General features: G+C 48.7%; 1 protein-coding gene across 2 annotated transcripts in view; it reads right to left on the bottom strand.

The window, feature by feature from the left end:
- vav3b (vav 3 guanine nucleotide exchange factor b) overlaps nt 1-19,136 on the bottom strand; it is a gene marked incomplete at its 3' end in the record, with an annotated part of 100,065 nt that overhangs the window by 15,834 nt on the left and 65,095 nt on the right. For both annotated transcript variants that reach the window (XM_055865872.1, XM_055865873.1), the window contains 5 exon segments: nt 2,280-2,410; nt 16,386-16,419; nt 17,449-17,471; nt 17,589-17,680; nt 17,844-17,945. In XM_055865872.1, coding sequence (XP_055721847.1) covers nt 2,280-2,410; nt 16,386-16,419; nt 17,449-17,471; nt 17,589-17,680; nt 17,844-17,945 — 382 coding nt within the window.

The raw sequence follows: 19,136 nt of genomic DNA, 5'->3' as shown, positions 1-19,136 counted from the left end.
CTCTCTCTCTCCCTCTCTCTCTCCCTCTCTCTCTCTTCCTCTCTCTCTCTTCCTCTCTCTCTTCCTCTCTCTTCCTCTCTCCCTCTCTCTCTCTCTCTCTCCCTCTCTCTCTATTCCTATATCTATCTCTCTCTCTCCCTCTCTTTCTCCCTCTCTCTCTCTCTTCCTCTCTCACCCCCTTTATTACAGTATGAAGTGTGTCTCAGCCCCATGCAACTCCTCTTCAAAACATACATTAGATTGAAAAGTGAATCTGAAGCCCATCTCGATGATTCATTCAGCTTAATAACATTTCATCTGAAAGCTGTGGAGAGCCCCTCTCTATTTGTTACGCCCTCGTAAGCGTATGATAAAGACTAAGCTTATTACACTGGTGCAGTAAACAGGAGCCAGCCTGAAGGATCAAATTAAATTACATTGATTGATTACATTGTCCTGGCTGGCACAGGGAGAGAGAGAGAGAGAGAGAGAGAGAGAGAGAGAGAGAGAGAGAGAGAGAGAGAGAGAGAGAGAGAGAGAGAGAGAGAGAGAGAAAGGGGGTGAGAGAAAGAGAGCGAGAGAAAGAGAGAGAGAGAAAGAGAGCGAGAGAAAGAGAGCGAGAGAAAGAGCGAGAGAGCGAAAGAAAGCGAGAGAAAGAGAGCGAGAGACAAGTGATATAATTGCCTTCAGGATAGAACAGGGGATATGAAATCTCAATGTTCTGTAATCCTATCCTTTAGAACTCTTGGGGGAACCCGTTGGAAGATTAAGTATCCTTATTAGAACGTCGTTATGGATACTGAAGGGAGGGATAAAATAAACACATTTGCAATGCATTATCATTCACCAAATTCGGAGTAGGCTACCCCCCCCCCCCCCCCCCTCCCAGGGGCCATAGCCTATACAGAGTTCATGGTGACCATGGTGACCACGCCAAACTTTCACACTTTTCAACTCGACTCTTTGTCCAGTAGGTTTATTAATGGTCTCTTGGCAGCCATTTTATAGCCACGTTGTGTGTTTTATCGGTTAGTTAGAGATCAGTGAGAGATTCTCCAGTACTTTTGTGTACTTTTTAGCCAGTAGTCCTGAAAGTAGAACTCACGAGCCAAAAGTGGTCCCTGAAAATGGTGTACTTCGTCACATATGTGCACCACGTCAGTGATCAATTCAATTCAAGGGGCTTTATTGGCATGGGAAACATATGTTAACATTGCCAAAGCAAATGAAGTAGATAATAAACAAAAGTGAAATAAACTTAAATTGATTAATCAAGTGCTACACACACAGACAGAGAGAAACTAAACTGATTCAGACACAAGGACTCTGAAGGAACTAACTGTAATACGTTGTCACACGCAGGCACATTAGTGACCGTCTACTGTGGCTCTATTATAGCCATACTGTCACCTTTGATCTCTCTCCCTCGCTCTGCTGTGTGTGCATCTTGCTAGCTGTCGCTCATTTGGCGAGGGGCTGAAAGTCATTGGCAGAAACTCGAATTGCGAGGAGGTGGCCCACGCGGGGGAAATGGCGCCGCATAGCATGAAAACAGTTGCATTTAACTAGTGATTACGCTGCTAATTTAGGTTAAAAAAAATTGTTATTCTGTATAAATTACACATTGACACGCCCTGCCCAAAGCGGGAGGTTTAAAAAATACAATTTGTTTTTTTATAAAACTAACAAATGGTGACATTATGGCTATAATATAGCCACAGTAGACGGTCACTAATGTGCCTGCGTGTGACAACGTATTACAGTTAGTTCCTTCAGAGTCCTTGTGTCTGAATCAGTTTAGTTTCTCTCTGTCTGTGTAGCACTTGATTAATCAATTTAAGTCACTAATTGGCTAGATCAACTTCTCTGCTCTCACAGATCTAATCAGAAGAGGCAAGGAAGACGACAAATAGCATACACACAACCACACACACACACACACACACACACACACACACACACACACACACACACACACACACACACACCACATTCCTCATGCATAGCAGGAGTTTCATCACTCCTGGCTGAAGAAATCAATTGACAGAGTTGTGTGTGGGTTACCAACTACCGCCCACTATCTCCTCTTAATGCTGACCTCTATGTAGCGCTTCTGTGGTGATTCACCTGGAATGAACTGGAAGAGCATGACGACTGAATGTGTAGGTTAAATCACAGCAGTTAATGAGGAGTGAGGTCACACACACACAGACACACACACACGCACACAGACACAGACACACAGACGTGCACACACATTGAAGCATACGTTCCTTCCGTCTGACTGAGTCGTCACCCACCTGCCACCAGGAGCTGTGTAGGTCGGCACAGATGAGCTCGATGATGTCCCCAGCATGGATGGTCAACGGGGGGGAACCCTGGGGAGAGGGGATACCACAGTAGTCTTTGATCACCAGCATCCTGGGGAGACCTGAGGAGAGGAGAGGAGAAGACACATGCTGAGACAGGGCTATAGTAGACCTTGGGACAGACAGAGGAGAGGGCATGCTGAGACAGGGATATGGTAGACTCAACAGCCTTAGTTTCTCAAATGACTGCCTCGCCTGGTTCACCAACTACTTCTCAGACAGAGTTCAGTGTGTCAAATCGGAGGGCCTGTTGTCCGGACCTCTGACAGTCTCTATGGGGGTGCCACAGGGTTCAATTCTCGGGCCGACTCTTTTCTCTTTATATATCAACGATGTCGCTCTTGCTGCGGGTGATTCTCTGATCCACCTCTACGCAGACGACACCATTCTGTATACATCTGGCCCTTCTTTGGACACTGTGTTACCAAACCTCCAAACGAGCTTCAATTCCATACAACACTCCTTCCGTGGCCTCCAACTGCTCTTAAATGCAAGTAAAACTAAATGCATGCTATTCAACCGTTTGCTTCCCGCACTCGCCCGCCCGACTAGCATCACTACTCTGGACGGTTCTGACCTGGAATACGTGGACAACTACAAATACCTAGGTGTCTGGTTAGACTGTAAATTCTCCTTTCAGACTCACATTAAGCATCTCCAATCCAAAATAAAATCTAGAATCAGCTTCCTATTTCGGAACAAAGCCTCCTTCACTCACGCCGCCAAACATACCCTCGTAAAACTGACTATCATACCGATCCTTGACTTCGGCGATGTCATTTACAAAATAGCCTCCAACACTCTACTCAGCAAACTGGATGTATTCTATCACAGTTGTCACGGCTCCTCCTCTGCAGTGCAGGGGGCGGTTCCTCCTGCAGGCAGAGGAGGGTCGTTAAGTGATTGGAGCCACCTGGGCTCAGGGTATAAAACTGCTTACTAATCACCTCTCTCTCTCTCTCTCTCTCTGCTCCTCCAGGTATGCTCATGATTTGTTTGTTCCTTTTTAGTTTTGCATAGTTTTCACTCAGTCATGTTCACACACACATATTCATGCACCCATGCACTTTACATACACCTTACATTATGATACATCCACACCTCATTCCTATTTCTTAGTTTAAGTTAATAGTTTGTTTAATAATAAAGAACACTTTTAAATTGGCCTGTACCTGTTGTTCGTGTCCCCTCATTTTTGTCACAGGCTATGAGCCGGCTTGTGACAAGTGGGGGCTCGTCCGGGATAGTAGTTAACTTGGGTTAGTTTAGTTCAGATTGACAATTTTTTTTGTTTGAGTGGATGTTTTGGTTGGGCCAATTTTTGTTTAAGAGAGAGTTGAGAGCCATGTGTTCTTTTGGTTCAGTTAGCTTGGTAGCTAAGCAATTCACTCTGTGTTTTTCTGGGTTTTGTTCAGGTGGGAGTCCTCTCCTGTTCAGGCATATCAGCAAGTGTCCATAGGAGGCTTGTGGTGTTTTTGTTTTAGGTGGCAGTGAACGTGGGTAGAGCATCCCTTTCCCTTTTCCCCTACATCGGCTCGGGAGCACCTCCGTGGTTATGGGAGGGCCGCCAGTTTCTGGTTGTCTTTTCCACTCCACTGGTTTTGTGTGCATAAAACCCCACCACATGTGACTGCACGAAGACCAGGGCCAGTTAGTTAGTAGTTTTTGGAGGATAGTGGGGTGTGGCTCCTGTCCTTGAACCCAGATTGACAGCAGGTGAGTTGTGTTTTTTTGAGCATTTGTAATAGTTGTATTGGTTGAGGAAAATGTCTTCCATTTTGTGTAGTTTTGTTCAAGCTCCTTCAGAGGTAGCCTTAGAGTTGTGTACTAAGGAGCAGTTAATTGAAATTGCTGAACATTATCAGATTGAGATTGTTGATAAAAAAATTAAAGAGACTGTTAAAACTAGCTTAAAGCAGGGTCTTAGGGAAATGGGTGTTTTTGGCGGTCAGTCTGCTAGTAGTGAGGGTGCAAGTTTTCAGTCTAGCCCTTCATTAACTTTTGAGCAGCAGAGGGAACTGTTGCAAATGCAATTAGAGCAAATGCAAATGCAATTAGAGATAGAGCGATTGAGAAATGCTAATAGACCGGAAAGACTACCACAGTTTGATGTTTCACAGAATCTTCGTTTGTTGCCTAAATTTGATGAGTCAGATCCAGACACATACTTTACTTTATTTGAGCGTATTGCGGAAGCTAGAGCTTGGTCAGATTTGGACATGACTACGTTGTTGCAATGTGTACTTACAGGTAAAGCACGTGAGGCTTTTGCAGCACTGAGTGTAGCTGACAGTAAAGTTTATGCTAAAGTTAAATCAGCAGTTCTGAAGGTCTACGAGCTTGTGCCAGAGGCATATCGTCAACGTTTTCGTTACAGGAAAAAGTTAGATTCACAAACCTATTCTGAGTTTGTTTGTGATTTAACTTCTGCATTTAATCGTTGGTGTACAGCTTCTGAAGTTAGTACTTTTGAGGGTCTGTCTAATTTGATTGTGTTAGAACAGTTCAAAAATTCTGTGTCTGACCAGGTTGCTACATACATGAATGAACGTAAAGTTAAGTCTCCAAGTGATGCAGCCATCCTTGCAGATGAGTACAGGCTAACACATAAAAGCCATTTTGAGTCAAACAGTGACATGTACCATAAAAATAACTTTACTCCTAGGAATAGGTCACCTTTTTTTGGAGATTCTTTCCAAAGGCCTCGGCAGAAGTTTGGGTCTGGAGGACTTAAAGCACCGGTTAATGCTAATACTTGTCGCTACTGTTTAGTTGAAGGACATTGGAAGAAAGATTGTCCTCGGCTTCATTCAAAACAGTCAGGTCAAGTTAAACCTGCTATGATGGCAGCTCCTGTTACAGCCTCTGACCACCAGGGTGAGCTGTTTCAGCCACTAGTTGAGTTTGATTCTCAGTTTTCCCGCTGTGATTTTTCAGCCTTTATTTCAGATGGTGTAGTGTCCCTGGTAGATGGCAACCAGAATGTTAAAATCAAGATCCTAAGAGACACTGGAGCTTTAGATTATTTTATTCTGGAATCTGTTTTGCCGTTCTCTAAAGAGTCTGATACTGGCCGTTGTGTAATGGTATGTGGTATGGGTTTAGTTCCATTCTCTTGTCCTTTAAAAAAAAGTTACCCTAAAATGTGGTCTGATAGAGGGTGATGTAGATGTTGGGGTTAGACCTCAGTTGCCAGTAGAGGGAGTGCACATGATTTTGGGGAATGACTTGGCAGGTAGTAAGGTGTGGGCAGATGGCAAATTAAACATCTGTAAGAAGCAACCTTCAGTGTCCCCTGCAAGGGAATCTCCGGATCAGAACTGTGTGTCTCCTGAGATATTTCCAGTTTGTGCGGTTACCCGCGCAGCCTCTCGTAAGGAGATTGAGAGTAAGCCAGAAAGTCTTGAGTTGCCAGTCAAACTCCAGACAGAACAGTTGACTAGTTCTAGAGATTCATTGATGGCTGAGCAAAAAGCCGATACTACTTTGGCTGATCTGTTTGATAAAGTGGTTCCTGATTCAGTGGTGAGGAATAGTGCTCAGTGTTATTTTCTTCTTGATGGGCTGTTGGTCAGGAAATGGGTTCCACACTATGATAAGGGTTTAGGAGAACCAGTCTTTCAAATAGTTGTACCTACTACTTTGCGAAATAAAGTGTTGCAAACTTCACATGGTGATGTGGCAGGTCATATGGGTGTTCGTAAAACGTATGATCGTATACTTCGTTATTTTTTCTGGCCACGTTTAAAGCGGGATGTATCTCAGTTTATTAAAACTTGTGATACGTGTCAGCGCACAAGCAAGCCAAATCAGGTTGTAAAGCCTGCACCGTTGTATCCAATACCAGCCGTAGGGCAACCTTTTGAGCATCTTATTATCGATTGTGTTGGGCCATTACCAAGGTCCAAGTCAGGTCATAGCTACTTATTAACTGTTATGTGTCAAGCAACCAGATATCCGGCAGCTTTTTCCTTGCGTACCATAACTTCAAAATCAGTAGTTAAAGCTTTAACTCAATTTATTTCAACATTTGGGATTCCAAAAACCATCCAGTCAGATCAGGGGTCTAACTTTACCTCTCATTTATTTGCTCAGGTTCTCAAACAGCTTAAAGTTAAACACAACAAGTCTACTGCGTTCCATGCCCAGAGCCAGGGAGCTTTGGAACGTTTTCATCAAACTTTAAAATCCTTGCTTCGTGCATATTGTACGGAACTGTCTGCCGACTGGGAGGAGGGGTTACCTTGGCTGTTACTAGCTGCTCGTGAAGTAGTGCAGGAAAGCACAGGGTTTAGCCCAAATGACTTAGTGTTTGGCCATAAGGTGCGTGGGCCTTTAGCAGTGTTGCAGGATGGTTGTTTGCCTGAGGAACCACCTCGGAACCTTATTGACTATGTAAATGGTTTTAGGTTGAAGTTGTATAGGACTGGTGAACTAGCGAAAGAAAAACTAAAATGTTCTCAACGGAAAATGAAACTGAAATATGACGGACAGGCTGAGCTGCGTGAGTTTAGTCCCGGTGATCGGGTACTTGCTCTTCTGCCTCTTGTAAGTTCACCTTTTCAGGCAAAATACTGTGGTCCTTTCACTGTGTTGCGTAAAGTGTCAGATTTGAACTATCTTATTGAAACCCCTAGTCATAGGAAGTCCTCTAAATTATGCCATGTGAACCTGTTAAAATGTTATCACTCCCGTGATCTAAGCAAAGTTGAAGGCACTCCAGCAGTGAGGTCAGTGTTGACTGCTGCCCCAGTCCCTGCATCTTGTGGCTTTAATTTGGTGGAGGGGGGAGAAGAGGAAGTTAAAGTTTCAGATGAGGTCTTACAAGGACGGTTGAAAAACTCCCAGACTTTGCAAAACCTTGGGGTTTTGGTAGATCATTTAGACTCTGAGAAACGTGATGAATTGGTAGCTCTTATTAGAAACTACCCTGTTTTGTTTTCTGACACTCCATCGCAAACCCACTTAATTGAACATGATATAGACATCGGAGATGCTAAGCCTATCAAACACAGATTTTATCGTGTATCTGAGGAGAAGAGACTAAAACTGGAAACAGAGATGCAGTCTATGTTGGACACAGGTATTGATTTGGCAAAATGTGAGTTTGCCAAAGCTACAGTCACATACCTAGGCAAGGTTGTTGGTCAGGGATTTGTCTGTCCCGTAGAAGCCAAGGTTCAGGCTGTGAAGCAGTTCCCACAGCCCTCTACAAAGAAAGAACTGATGCGCTTCCTGGGAATGGCGGGGTACTACCGTGCTTTTTGTAAAAACTTTTCGGTAGTAGTGTCCCCACTGACCAATCTGTTGAAGGCCAAGGCTGAATTTATCTGGTCCACCCAGTGTCAAGAGGCATTTGATGCAGTTAAGACTCTTTTGTGTTTGGCACCTGTGTTGGCAGCACCAAATTTTGGGAAACCTTTCAAATTGCAGGTAGACGCCAGTCAAATCGGTGCTGGGGCTGTGCTTCTCCAGGAGAATGACGACAGGGTTGAGTGTCCAGTCAGTTTCTTCTCCCGAAAATTTAATAAGTATCAGAAAAACTATTCTGTAATTGAAAAGGAGGCTTTAGGTCTCATTTGGGCTTTACAGCACTTCGAGGTCTATGTTGGTTCTGGTTTGACCCCTTTAACTGTGTTCACTGACCACAACCCACTGGTTTTTCTGAGGTCCCTGCAAAACCCCAACCAGCGCCTGATGCGTTGGGCTTTGTTCTTGCAACCACTCAACCTTGATATTAGGCACATTAAGTGTAAGGATAATATCATTGCTGATGCTCTGTCCCGTGCTCCTTTAACCTAGCTTGTACCTTTTCTCTGTTGACCCCTACGGGCTGTCTGTGCCTCTTTCCTCTTAAATTGCTCCCCAGGTACCAGGGCTGCCGAGTTTGAGGGACGGACAGTCGGCTGGGGGACACGGGGCTACTGCTAGGAGCCGGGATTGTTTTTTTTTGTTTATTTGTTTTTGGGGAAATTTGAATTATTTTGATTATGTTGGAGGAAGTTGGGTTGAGGGTGGGACCCTCATTTTAAGGAGGGGGGTGTCACGGCTCCTCCTCTGCAGTGCAGGGGGCGGTTCCTCCTGCAGGCAGAGGAGGGTCGTTAAGTGATTGGAGCCACCTGGGCTCAGGGTATAAAACTGCTTACTAATCACCTCTCTCTCTCTCTCTCTCTGCTCCTCCAGGTATGCTCATGATTTGTTTGTTCCTTTTTAGTTTTGCATAGTTTTCACTCAGTCATGTTCACACACACATATTCATGCACCCATGCACTTTACATACACCTTACATTATGATACATCCACACCTCATTCCTATTTCTTAGTTTAAGTTAATAGTTTGTTTAATAATAAAGAACACTTTTAAATTGGCCTGTACCTGTTGTTCGTGTCCCCTCATTTTTGTCACAGGCTATGAGCCGGCTTGTGACACAGTACCATCCGTTTTGTCACCAAAGCCCCATATACCATCCACCACTGCGAACTGTATGCTCTCGTTGGCTGGCCCTCGCTACATAATCGTCGCCAAACCCACTGGCTCCAGGTCATCTATAAGTCTATGCTAGGTAAAGCTCCGCCTTATCTCAGCTCACTGGTCACGATAACAACACCCACCCGGAGCGCGCTCCAGCAGGTATATCTCACTGGTCATCCCCAAAGCCAGCACTTACTTTGGCCGCCTTTCCTTCCACTTCTCTGCTGCCTATGACTGGAACGAATTGCAAAAATCGCTGAAGCTGGAGACTCATATTTCCCTCACTAACTTTAAGCACCAGCTATCTGAGCAGCTAACCAATCGCTGCAGCTGTACATAGCCCATCTGTAAATAGCCCATCCAATCTACCTACCTCATCCCCGTATTGTTTTTATTTACTTTGCTGATCTTTTGCACACCAGTATTTCTACTTGCACATCATCATCTGCTCATCTATCACTCCAGTGTTATTTTGCTAAATCGTAATTACTTCGCTACTATGGCCTATTTATTTCCTTATCTCCTCACGCTATTTGCACACACTGTATATAGACTTTCTTTTCTTCTATTGTGTTTTTGACTGTACGCTTGATTATTCCATTTGTAACTCTGTGTTGTTGTTTGTGTCACACTGCTTTGCTTTATCTTGGCCAGGTCGCAGTTGTAAATGAGAACTTGTTCTCAACTAGCCTACCTGGTTAAATAAAGGTGAAATAAAAATAAAATAAAATAAATAGAGCTGGGGACAGACAGAGGAGAGGACATATGACTTCTAGATGGCCAGAGTCGCTTCCCCCCTCAACCCCTCTGATGTCTTTACTTTCCAAAACACTTGAGCGTGCTATCTCTGACCAACTGTCTCGTTATCGCTCTCAGAACCATCTTCTGGACACTAACCAGTCAGGCTCCAAGACGGGTCACTCAAACGAAACTGCTCTCCTCTGTGTCAGGGAGGCTCTCTGCACTGCCAAAGCTGACTTTCTCTCCTCTGTTCTCATCCTCCTTGATCTATACACTGCCTTCAACACCGTGAAGCATCAGATCCTCCTCTCCACCCTCTCAGCACTGGGTGTCTCAGGTTCTGCACACTCCTGGATTGCATCCTACCTGGCAGGTGGCGTGGAGAGGATCTGTGTATCTCAGCTTGGATGTCGGCACACCACCTCAACCTCAGCCTCGAAAAGACGGAGCTGCTCTTCCTCCCATGCAAGGCCTGCCCGCTCAAAGACCCCTCCATCACGGTCGACAACTCCACGGTGCGAAGAACCTTGCCGTGACCATGGAAAACACCTCGTCGTTCTCAAACATCAACAACATCAAAACAGTGACTCACTCCTGCAGGTTCATGCTCCAGAACATCTGTAGATTACAACCTCTCCTCAAACAGGAAGTGGTGCAGGTCCTAATCCAGGGGCACTTGACATCTCCCGTCTGGACTACTGCAACTCTCTGTTGGCTGGGCTCCCTGCTTCTGCCATCAAACCCCTGCAACTTATCCAGAACGCTGCAACCCGCCTGGTGTTCAACCTTCCCAAGTTCTCTCATGTCACCCCGCTCCGCAGCACACTCTACTGGTTTCCAGTCAAAGCTCGCATCCACTACAAGACCTTGGTTCTTATCTACGGAGCAGCAAGAGGAACTGCCCCCCAATACTTTCAGGCTATTATCAAAACCACCTCAGCTAGACTAAAGATACCTGCCAGCCAGACAAGGCCTCCTACTCTCCCTCAGTCTGCTCCCAAAGCTAACACTTAAACACATTTACCTTCCAGCCATAGTCCTCTTTAGCTTGGTCCCAGATCTGTTTCTGCTGTCTTAACCACCTCTTATGGTCATTTGTGTGACAACGACCATAGGAGTGAGCTAGACAACAGCATAAACAGATCTGGGACCAGGCTAACAGTCTTCACCCCTATTAAAACCAGTGCTGCTGTCCTCAGATGACTGAACTATCATGGCAACAGGCACGCATGTGCTGTTTAATAAGAAAACTATACAAGCCAATAAGTATAACGGTCTGCCTTTCTGCCTACCCGTCTTTCTCATGAAGAGATTAAGTTACAGATATTCATTTCCTCTCTAAGCGACTCAGGCAGGCATAACTCTATTGTTGGGCCCAGAGGAGAGGAGCAGAGGCAAGGGAACAGAGAGAGGCTGGAGGGTTTAACAGAGGCAAGGGAACAGAGAGAGGCTGGAGAGTTTAACAGAGGCGAAGGAACAGAGAGAGGCTGGAGAGTTTAACAGAGGCAAGGGAACAGCGAGAGGCTGGAGAGTTTAACAGAGGCAAGGGCACAGAGAGAGGCTGGAGAGTTTAACAGAGGCAAGGGAACAGAGAGAGGCTGGAGAGTTTAACAGAGGCAAGGGAACAGAGAGAGGCTGGAGAGTTTAACAGAGGCAAGGGAACAGAGAGAGGCTGGAGAGTTTAACAGAGGCAAGGGAACAGAGAGAGGCTGGAGAGTTTAACAGAGGCAAGGGAACAGAGAGAGGCTGGAGAGTTTAACAGAGGCAAGGGAACAGAGAGAGGCTGGAGAGTTTAACAGAGGCAAGGGAACAGAGAGAGGCTGGAGAGTTTAACAGAGGCAAGGGAACAGAGAGAGGCTGGAGAGTTTAACAGAGGCAAAGGAACAGAGAGAGGCTGGAGAGTTTAACAGAGGCAAAGGAACAGAGAGAGGCTGGAGAGTTTAACAGAGGCAAGGGAACAGAGAGAGGCTGGAGAGTTTAACCGTGGGCGTCCTCCTATCCCTGCCCAGGCTTTTCTTAATGAATCCACCCACTCCAATCCATTTGTCTCCAATACACACTGTCCTTCCTCCCTGACTCCCACCGTAGACTAGAGGTAACGGCCTTCCTCCCTGGCTCCCACTGTAGACTAGAGGTAAAGACCTTCCTCCCTGGTTCCCACTGTAGACTAGAGGTGGGGGTAAAGACCTTCCTCCCTGCCTCCCACCGTAGACTAGAGGTGGGGGTAAAGACCTTCCTCCCTGACTCCCACCGTAGACTAGAGGTAAAGACCTTCCTCCCTGGCTCCCACCGTAGACTAGAGGCAAAGGCCTTCCTCCCTGACTCCCACCGTAGACTAGAGGTAAAGACCTTCCTCCCTGGCTCCCACTGTAGACTAGAGGTGGGGGTAAAGACCTTCCTCCCTGACTCCCACCGTAGACTAGAGGTAAAGACCTTCCTCCCTGGCTCCCACCGTAGACTAGAGGCAAAGGCCTTCCTCCCTGACTCCCACCGTAGACTAGAGGTAAAGACCTTCCTCCCTAACTCCCACCGTAGACTAGAGGTAAAGACCTTTCTCCCTAACTCCCACCGTAGACTAGAGGTAAAGACCTTTCTCCCTAACTCCCACCGTAGACTAGAGGTAAAGACCTTCCTCCCTAACTCCCACCGTAGACTAGAGGTGGGGGTAAAGGCCTTCCTCCCTGACTCCCAACGTAGACTAGAGGTAAAGGCCTTCCTCCCTGACTCCCACCGTAGACTAGAGGTAAAGACCTTCCTCCCTGGCTCCCACCGTAGACTAGAGGTAAAGACCTTCCTCCCTGGCTCCCACCGTAGACTAGAGGTGGGGGTAAAGGCCTTCCTCCCTGACTCCCAACGTAGACTAGAGGTAAAGGCCTTCCTCCCTGACTCCCACCGTAGACTAGAGGTAAAGACCTTCCTCCCTGCCTCCCACCGTAGACTAGAGGTGGGGGTAAAGGCCTTCCTCCCTGACTCCCAACATAGACTAGAGGTAAAGGCCTTCCTCCCTGACTCCCACCGTAGACTAGAGGTAAAGACCTTCCTCCCTGGCTCCCACCGTAGATTAGAGGTGGGGGTAAAGGCTTTCCTCCCTGACTCCCACCGTAGACTAGAGGTGGGGGTAAAGGCCTTCCTCCCTGACTCCCGCCGTAGACTAGAGGTAAAGAGCTTCCTCCCTCGCTCCAACCGTAGACTAGAGGTGGGGGTAAAGGCCTTCCTGCCTGACTCCCACCGTAGACTAGAGGTGGAGGTAAAGGCCTTCCTCCCTGACTCCCAACGTAAGCTAGAGGTGGGGGTAAAGGCCTTCCTCCCTGACTCCCAACGTAAACTAGAGGTGGGGGTAAAGGCCTTCCTCCCTGACTCCCACGGTAGACTAGAGGTGGGGGTAAAGGCCTTCCTCCCAGGTTCCCACCGTAGGCTAGAGGTAAAGGGCTTTCTCCCTGACTCCCACCGTAGGCTAGAGGTAAAGACCTTCCTCCCTGACTCCCACCGTAGACTAGAGGTGGGGGTAAAGGCCTTCCTCCCTGACTCCCACCGTAGGCTAGAGGTAAAGGCCTTCCTCCCTGGCTCCCACCGTAGACTAGAGGTAAAGGCCTTCCTCCCTGGTTCCCACCGTAGACTAGAGGTAAAGGCCTTCCTCCCTGGTTCCCACCGTAGACTAGAGGTAAAGGCCTTCCTCCCTGGCTCCCACCGTAGACTAGAGGTAAAGGCCTTCCTCCCTGGCTCCCACCGTAGACTAGAGGTAAAGGCCTTCCTCCCTGGTTCCCACCGTAGACTAGAGGTAAAGGCCTTCCTGCCTGACTCCCACCGTAGACTAGAGGTAAAGGCATTCCTCCCTGACTCCCACCGTAGACTAGAGGTGGGGGTAAAGGCCTTCCTGCCTGACTCCCACCGTAGACTCGAGGTAAAGGCCTTCCTCCCTGACTCCCACCGTAGACTAGAGGTGGGGGTAAAGGCCTTCCTGCCTGACTCCCACCGTAGACTAGAGGTAAAGGCCTTCCTCCCTGGCTCCCACCGTAGACTAGAGGTAAAGGCCTTCCTCCTTGACTCCCGCCGTAGACTAGAGGTGGGGGTAAAGGCCTTCCTGCCTGACTCCCACCGTAGACTAGAGGTAAAGGCCTTCCTCCCTGGCTCCCACCGTAGACTAGAGGTAAAGGCCTTCCTCCCTGACTCCCACCGTAGACTAGAGGTAAAGGCCTTCCTCCCTGGTTCCCACCATAGACTAGAGGTAAAAGCCTTCCTTCCTGACTCCCACCATAGACTAGAGGTAAAGACCTTCCTCCCTAACTCCCACCGTAGACTAGAGGTAAAGGCCTTCCTCCCTGACTCCCACCGTAGACTAGAGGTAAAAGCCTTCCTTCCTGACTCCCACCGTAGACTAGAGGTAAAGACCTTCCTCCCTAACTCCCACTGTAGACTAGAGGTAAAGGCCTTCCTCCCTGACTCCCACCGTAGACTAGAGGTGGGGGTAAAGGCCTTCCTGCCTGACTCCCACCGTAGACTAGAGGTAAAGGCCTTCCTCCCTGACTCCCACCGTAGACTAGAGGCAAAGGCATTCCTCCCTGGCTCCCACCGTAGACTAGAGGTGGGGGTAAAGGCCTTCCTGCCTGACTCCCACCGTAGACTAGAGGTAAAGGCCTTCCTCCCTGACTCCCACCGTAGACTAGAGGCAAAGGCATTCCTCCCTGGCTCCCACCGTAGACTAGAGGTGGGGGTAAAGGCCTTCCTGCCTGACTCCCACCGTAGACTAGAGGTAAAGGCCTTCCTCCCTGGTTCCCACCGTAGACTAGAGGTAAAGGCCTTCCTCCCTGGCTCCCACCGTAGACTAGAGGTAAAGGCCTTCCTCCCTGGCTCCCACCGTAGACTAGAGGTAAAGGCCTTCCTCCCTGGTTCCCACCGTAGACTAGAGGTAAAGGCCTTCCTGCCTGACTCCCACCGTAGACTAGAGGTAAAGGCCTTCCTGCCTGACTCCCACCGTAGACTAGAGGTAAAGGCATTCCTCCCTGACTCCCACCGTAGACTAGAGGTGGGGGTAAAGGCCTTCCTGCCTGACTCCCACCGTAGACTCGAGGTAAAGGCCTTCCTCCCTGACTCCCACCGTAGACTAGAGGTGGGGGTAAAGGCCTTCCTGCCTGACTCCCACCGTAGACTAGAGGTAAAGGCCTTCCTCCCTGGCTCCCACCGTAGACTAGAGGTAAAGGCCTTCCTCCTTGACTCCCGCCGTAGACTAGAGGTGGGGGTAAAGGCCTTCCTGCCTGACTCCCACCGTAGACTAGAGGTAAAGGCCTTCCTCCCTGACTCCCACCGTAGACTAGAGGTAAAGGCCTTCCTCCCTGGTTCCCACCATAGACTAGAGGTAAAAGCCTTCCTTCCTGACTCCCACCATAGACTAGAGGTAAAGACCTTCCTCCCTAACTCCCACCGTAGACTAGAGGTAAAGGCCTTCCTCCCTGACTCCCACCGTAGACTAGAGGTAAAAGCCTTCCTTCCTGACTCCCACCGTAGACTAGAGGTAAAGACCTTCCTCCCTAACTCCCACAGTAGACTAGAGGTAAAGGCCTTCCTCCCTGACTCCCACCGTAGACTAGAGGTGGGGGTAAAGGCCTTCCTGCCTGACTCCCACCGTAGACTAGAGGTAAAGACCTTCCTCCCTGACTCCCACCGTAGACTAGAGGTGGGGGTAAAGGCCTTCCTGCCTGACTCCCACCGTAGACTAGAGGTAAAGGCCTTCCTCCCTGACTCCCACCGTAGACTAGAGGCAAAGGCATTCCTCCCTGGCTCCCACTGTAGACTAGAGGTGGGGGTAAAGACCTTCCTCCCTGGCTCCCACCGTAGACTAGAGGTGGGGGTAAAGGCCTTCCTCCCTGGCTCCCACCGTAGACTAGAGGTAAAGGCATTCCTCCCTGACTCCCACCGTAGACTAGAGGTAAAAGCCTTCCTTCCTGACTCCCACCGTAGACTAAAGGTAAAGACCTTCCTCCCTGACTCCCACCGTAGACTAGAGGTAAAGGCCTTCCTCCCTGGCTCCCACTGTAGACTAGAGGTGGGGGTAAAGACCTTCCTCCCTGGCTCCCACCGTAGACTAGAGGTGGGGGTAAAGGCCTTCCTCCCTGGCTCCCACCGTAGACTAGAGGTAAATGCCTTCCTCCCTGGCTCCCACCGTAGACTAGAGGTGGGGCTAAAGACCTTCCTCCCTGGCTCCCACCATAGACTAGAGGTGGGGGTAAAGGCCTTCCTCCCTGGTTTCCACCGTAGACTAGAGGTGGGGGTAAAGGCCTTCCTCCCTGACTCCCACCATAGACTAGAGGTGGGTGTAGAGCAACTTCACCTTCACCTGAAGAGCACCTTGGCGAACCCTTCACCTGAAGATCTACTTGGCGAACCCTTCACCTGAAGAGCTACTTGGCGAACCCTTCACCTGAAGAGCTACTCTGCTAACCCTTCACCTGAAGAGCTACTCGGCGAACCCTTCACCTGAAGAGCTACTTGGCGAACCCTTCACCTGAAGAGCTACTTGGCGAACCCTTCACCTGAAGAGCTACTTGGCTAACACTTCACCTGAAGAGCTACTTGGCTAACCCTTCACCTGAGGAGCTACTTGGCGAACCCTTCTCCTGAAGAGCTACTTGGCGAACCCTTCACCTAAAGAGCTACTTGGCGAACCCTCCTCCTGAGGAGTTGCTTGCTGAATTAACTTTGAAGTTTTCAGCTTTTAGACTTTTAACTTGAAGTTGTTAGATGGTTACATAGGCCACTTTCACAGCACCAGTCTTCACATGAGGTCTCTGTTAAGACTGTAGGAAGTGACACGGTCGAACCGTACTGACCTGGGTCTGGTTGTTTCCGCACCGTCGGAGCCCTCTGTGGAGAGAGAGAAGGCATGTCATTCACACACATCACACACAGGCGCATGCAGACACACGCACGAACATGCACACACGCATGAATGCACATGGAGAAACACACACACACACTCACTGAGAGAAACAGACACTCAGAGAAACACACACATAGATAAACACATGCACACAGAGAAACAAAACACAGAAACACACACACACACACACAGAGACACACACATAGATAAGCACATGCACAAAGAGAAACACACACACACACACACACACAAAGAGAAACACACACAGTGCGATATCATCTTGACCTGCACTTCAGTACGAGTCAGAGACGTTCATTCATCTGTGAACACTGGGAATTTTCTTTCTGTTTTTCTTACAACAGTAAGACGGAGTACCTACCAGATACACATTGGAAGATGGTGTGCTGTTCATTACAGTCCCTCCTTCACACATACAGTATCGTACTCTTGTTAAGAAAGAGTGTGAGCAATCTAGTCTCACCGTGAGTCAGGTTCAGCAGGTCAGGAGACAGTCAAAATGACAGGTTCAATTCATGGAATGGCTAATGCTATGTATTTAGGTAATCCAAAATTACATGCATCCATCTGTCCATTTATCATGTGCCCGTGTGTCTGTTCGTGTATCTGTTCGTGTGTGTGCCCGTGTGTCCGTTCGTGTATCTGTTCGTGTGTGTGATGTGCCCGTGTGTCCGTTCGTGTGTCCGTTTGCGTGTGTGTTCGTTTGCGTGTGTGTTCGTGTGTGTGTTCGTGTGTGTGTTCGTGTGTGTGTGTTCGTCTGTCCGTTCGTGTGTCCGTTCGTGTGTCCGTTCGTGTGTCCGTTCGTGTGTGTGTGTTCGTGTGTCTGTCCGTGTGTCTGTTCATGTGTGTGTGTGTGTGTCTGTGTGTCTGTTTGTGTGTCTGTTCGTGTGTCTGTCCGTGTGTGTGTGTTCGTGTGAGCGTAACATTTCTCGGGCTATTGTAAATGTATTGCCGTGGTTACCCTCTCTAAGTGAGAGCAGTAGAGCCTGTCTTACCTCAGGCCTCAGCTTGGCACAATCTGAAAGGAGGTGGACAAAGGGACAGAGTGAACAGAAAGCTCATTTTGTAAAGAGACATCACTGGAGCATATGATAGTAAAAGTCAATGGTTGTAGAGGCACATCTCCCTCTCTTACCAGTTCTTCCACAGACGCCCACTCTACCCAGACACTCTTTATGAGCTCCTAGTCCACACTTAAGACAGAGATAGCCCTGGTTGAAGATACCCCTGGAGGAGGCAGGAGACATTACAGGTACAGTACCAATCTACACCACCATTATCAACACTGTTAACCAAGGAGACTTCAGGAGAAATACTATTATGGGATGTTACTCTGAGAGTATGGATAACCAGGTATTAACAAAGAATAAACAGAGAAACACACACACACCTGAGGAGCAGGTGACAGGAGCTACAGGTAGTGATTCTGATGAAGGTATGCATCCTGAACTGGTGGGAGTTGTTACTGGAGTTCTCTGGTCTGATGTTAGATCTGTTCAGAGAGAGAGGGGATGAGGGGGAGGTGAGGAGTGAAAGAGAGAGGGGAGGAGGGGGAAGAGAGGATGGAGAGAGAGGGGAGGAGAGGAGGAGGGAGAGAGAGAGCGGAGGAGGGGGAGGTGAGGAGGGAGAGAGAGGGGAGGGGGGGAGGGAGGAGAGGAGTGAGAGAGAGGGGAGGAGGGGGAGGTGAGGAGGGAGAGAGAGGGGAGGAGAGGAGAGGAGTGAGAGAGAGAGAGGAGGAGAGGAGTGAGAGAGAGAGAGAGGGGAGGAGGTGAGGAGAGAGAGAGGAGGAGGAGGAGAGGAGGGAGAGAGAGGGGAGGAGGGGAGGAGAGGAGAGAGAGAGGGGGAGGAGAGGAGGGGAGGAGAGAGAGAGGAGTGAGAGAGAGAGAGGGGAGGAGAGGAGTGAGAGAGAGAGGGGAGGAGGTGAGGAGAGAGAGAGGAGGAGGAGGAGAGGAGGGAGAGAGGGGAGGAGGGGAGGAGAGGAGAGAGAGAGGGGGAGGAGAGGAGGGGAGGAGAGAGAGAGGAGTGAGAGAGAGAGAGGGGAGGAGAGGAGTGAGAGAGAGAGGGGAGGAGGTGAGGAGAGAGAGAGGAGGAGGAGGAGAGGAGGGAGAGAGAGGAGGAGGAGGAGAGGAGGGAGAGAGAGGGGAGGAGGGGAGGAAAGGAGTGAGAGAGGGAGGAGAGATGGAGGAGAGAGAACAGATGGTGTGTGTGTACTGAGTGTGTACAATAGAGCTATAGGACTACAGCAGGTATCTTACAGAGGGATAGTCTCCTACATGGTCATGAGAGACTAATATGTTGAAACCAGCTGGATCCTTGAAATCACATTGAAGTTGGAGTGAAAGGAGCCGTAACCAAACTGTTGCTTAGTAACTCACTATGCCAGGGTGCACTTCATCTGAAGGGTGCTCTCTGCTCTGTGATTGACTCCTGATTCTGGTGCTCGTGTCTGCTGTGATGGGACAGTTTGTTGCCTAAATATCCCCCGTGGAGTACCTCATTTACACAGCTGCACAAACACACACACACACACACACACACACACACACACACACACACACACACACACACACACACACACAAACACACTCTGCAGAGGTAGATGTCTAAGTGGAAAAGCATTATGGGTACTCAGCAGTAAGTGAGTTTCACTTCCCTCTCTCCAAATCAAAATAATTTTTCCTCT

Source organism: Salvelinus fontinalis, chromosome 17 (genome assembly GCF_029448725.1).
Source record: "Salvelinus fontinalis isolate EN_2023a chromosome 17, ASM2944872v1, whole genome shotgun sequence".
NCBI lineage: Eukaryota > Metazoa > Chordata > Actinopteri > Salmoniformes > Salmonidae > Salvelinus > Salvelinus fontinalis.
The sequence above is the reverse complement of the archived record's forward strand: the minus strand, read 5'-3'. Positions and strand labels throughout refer to the sequence as shown.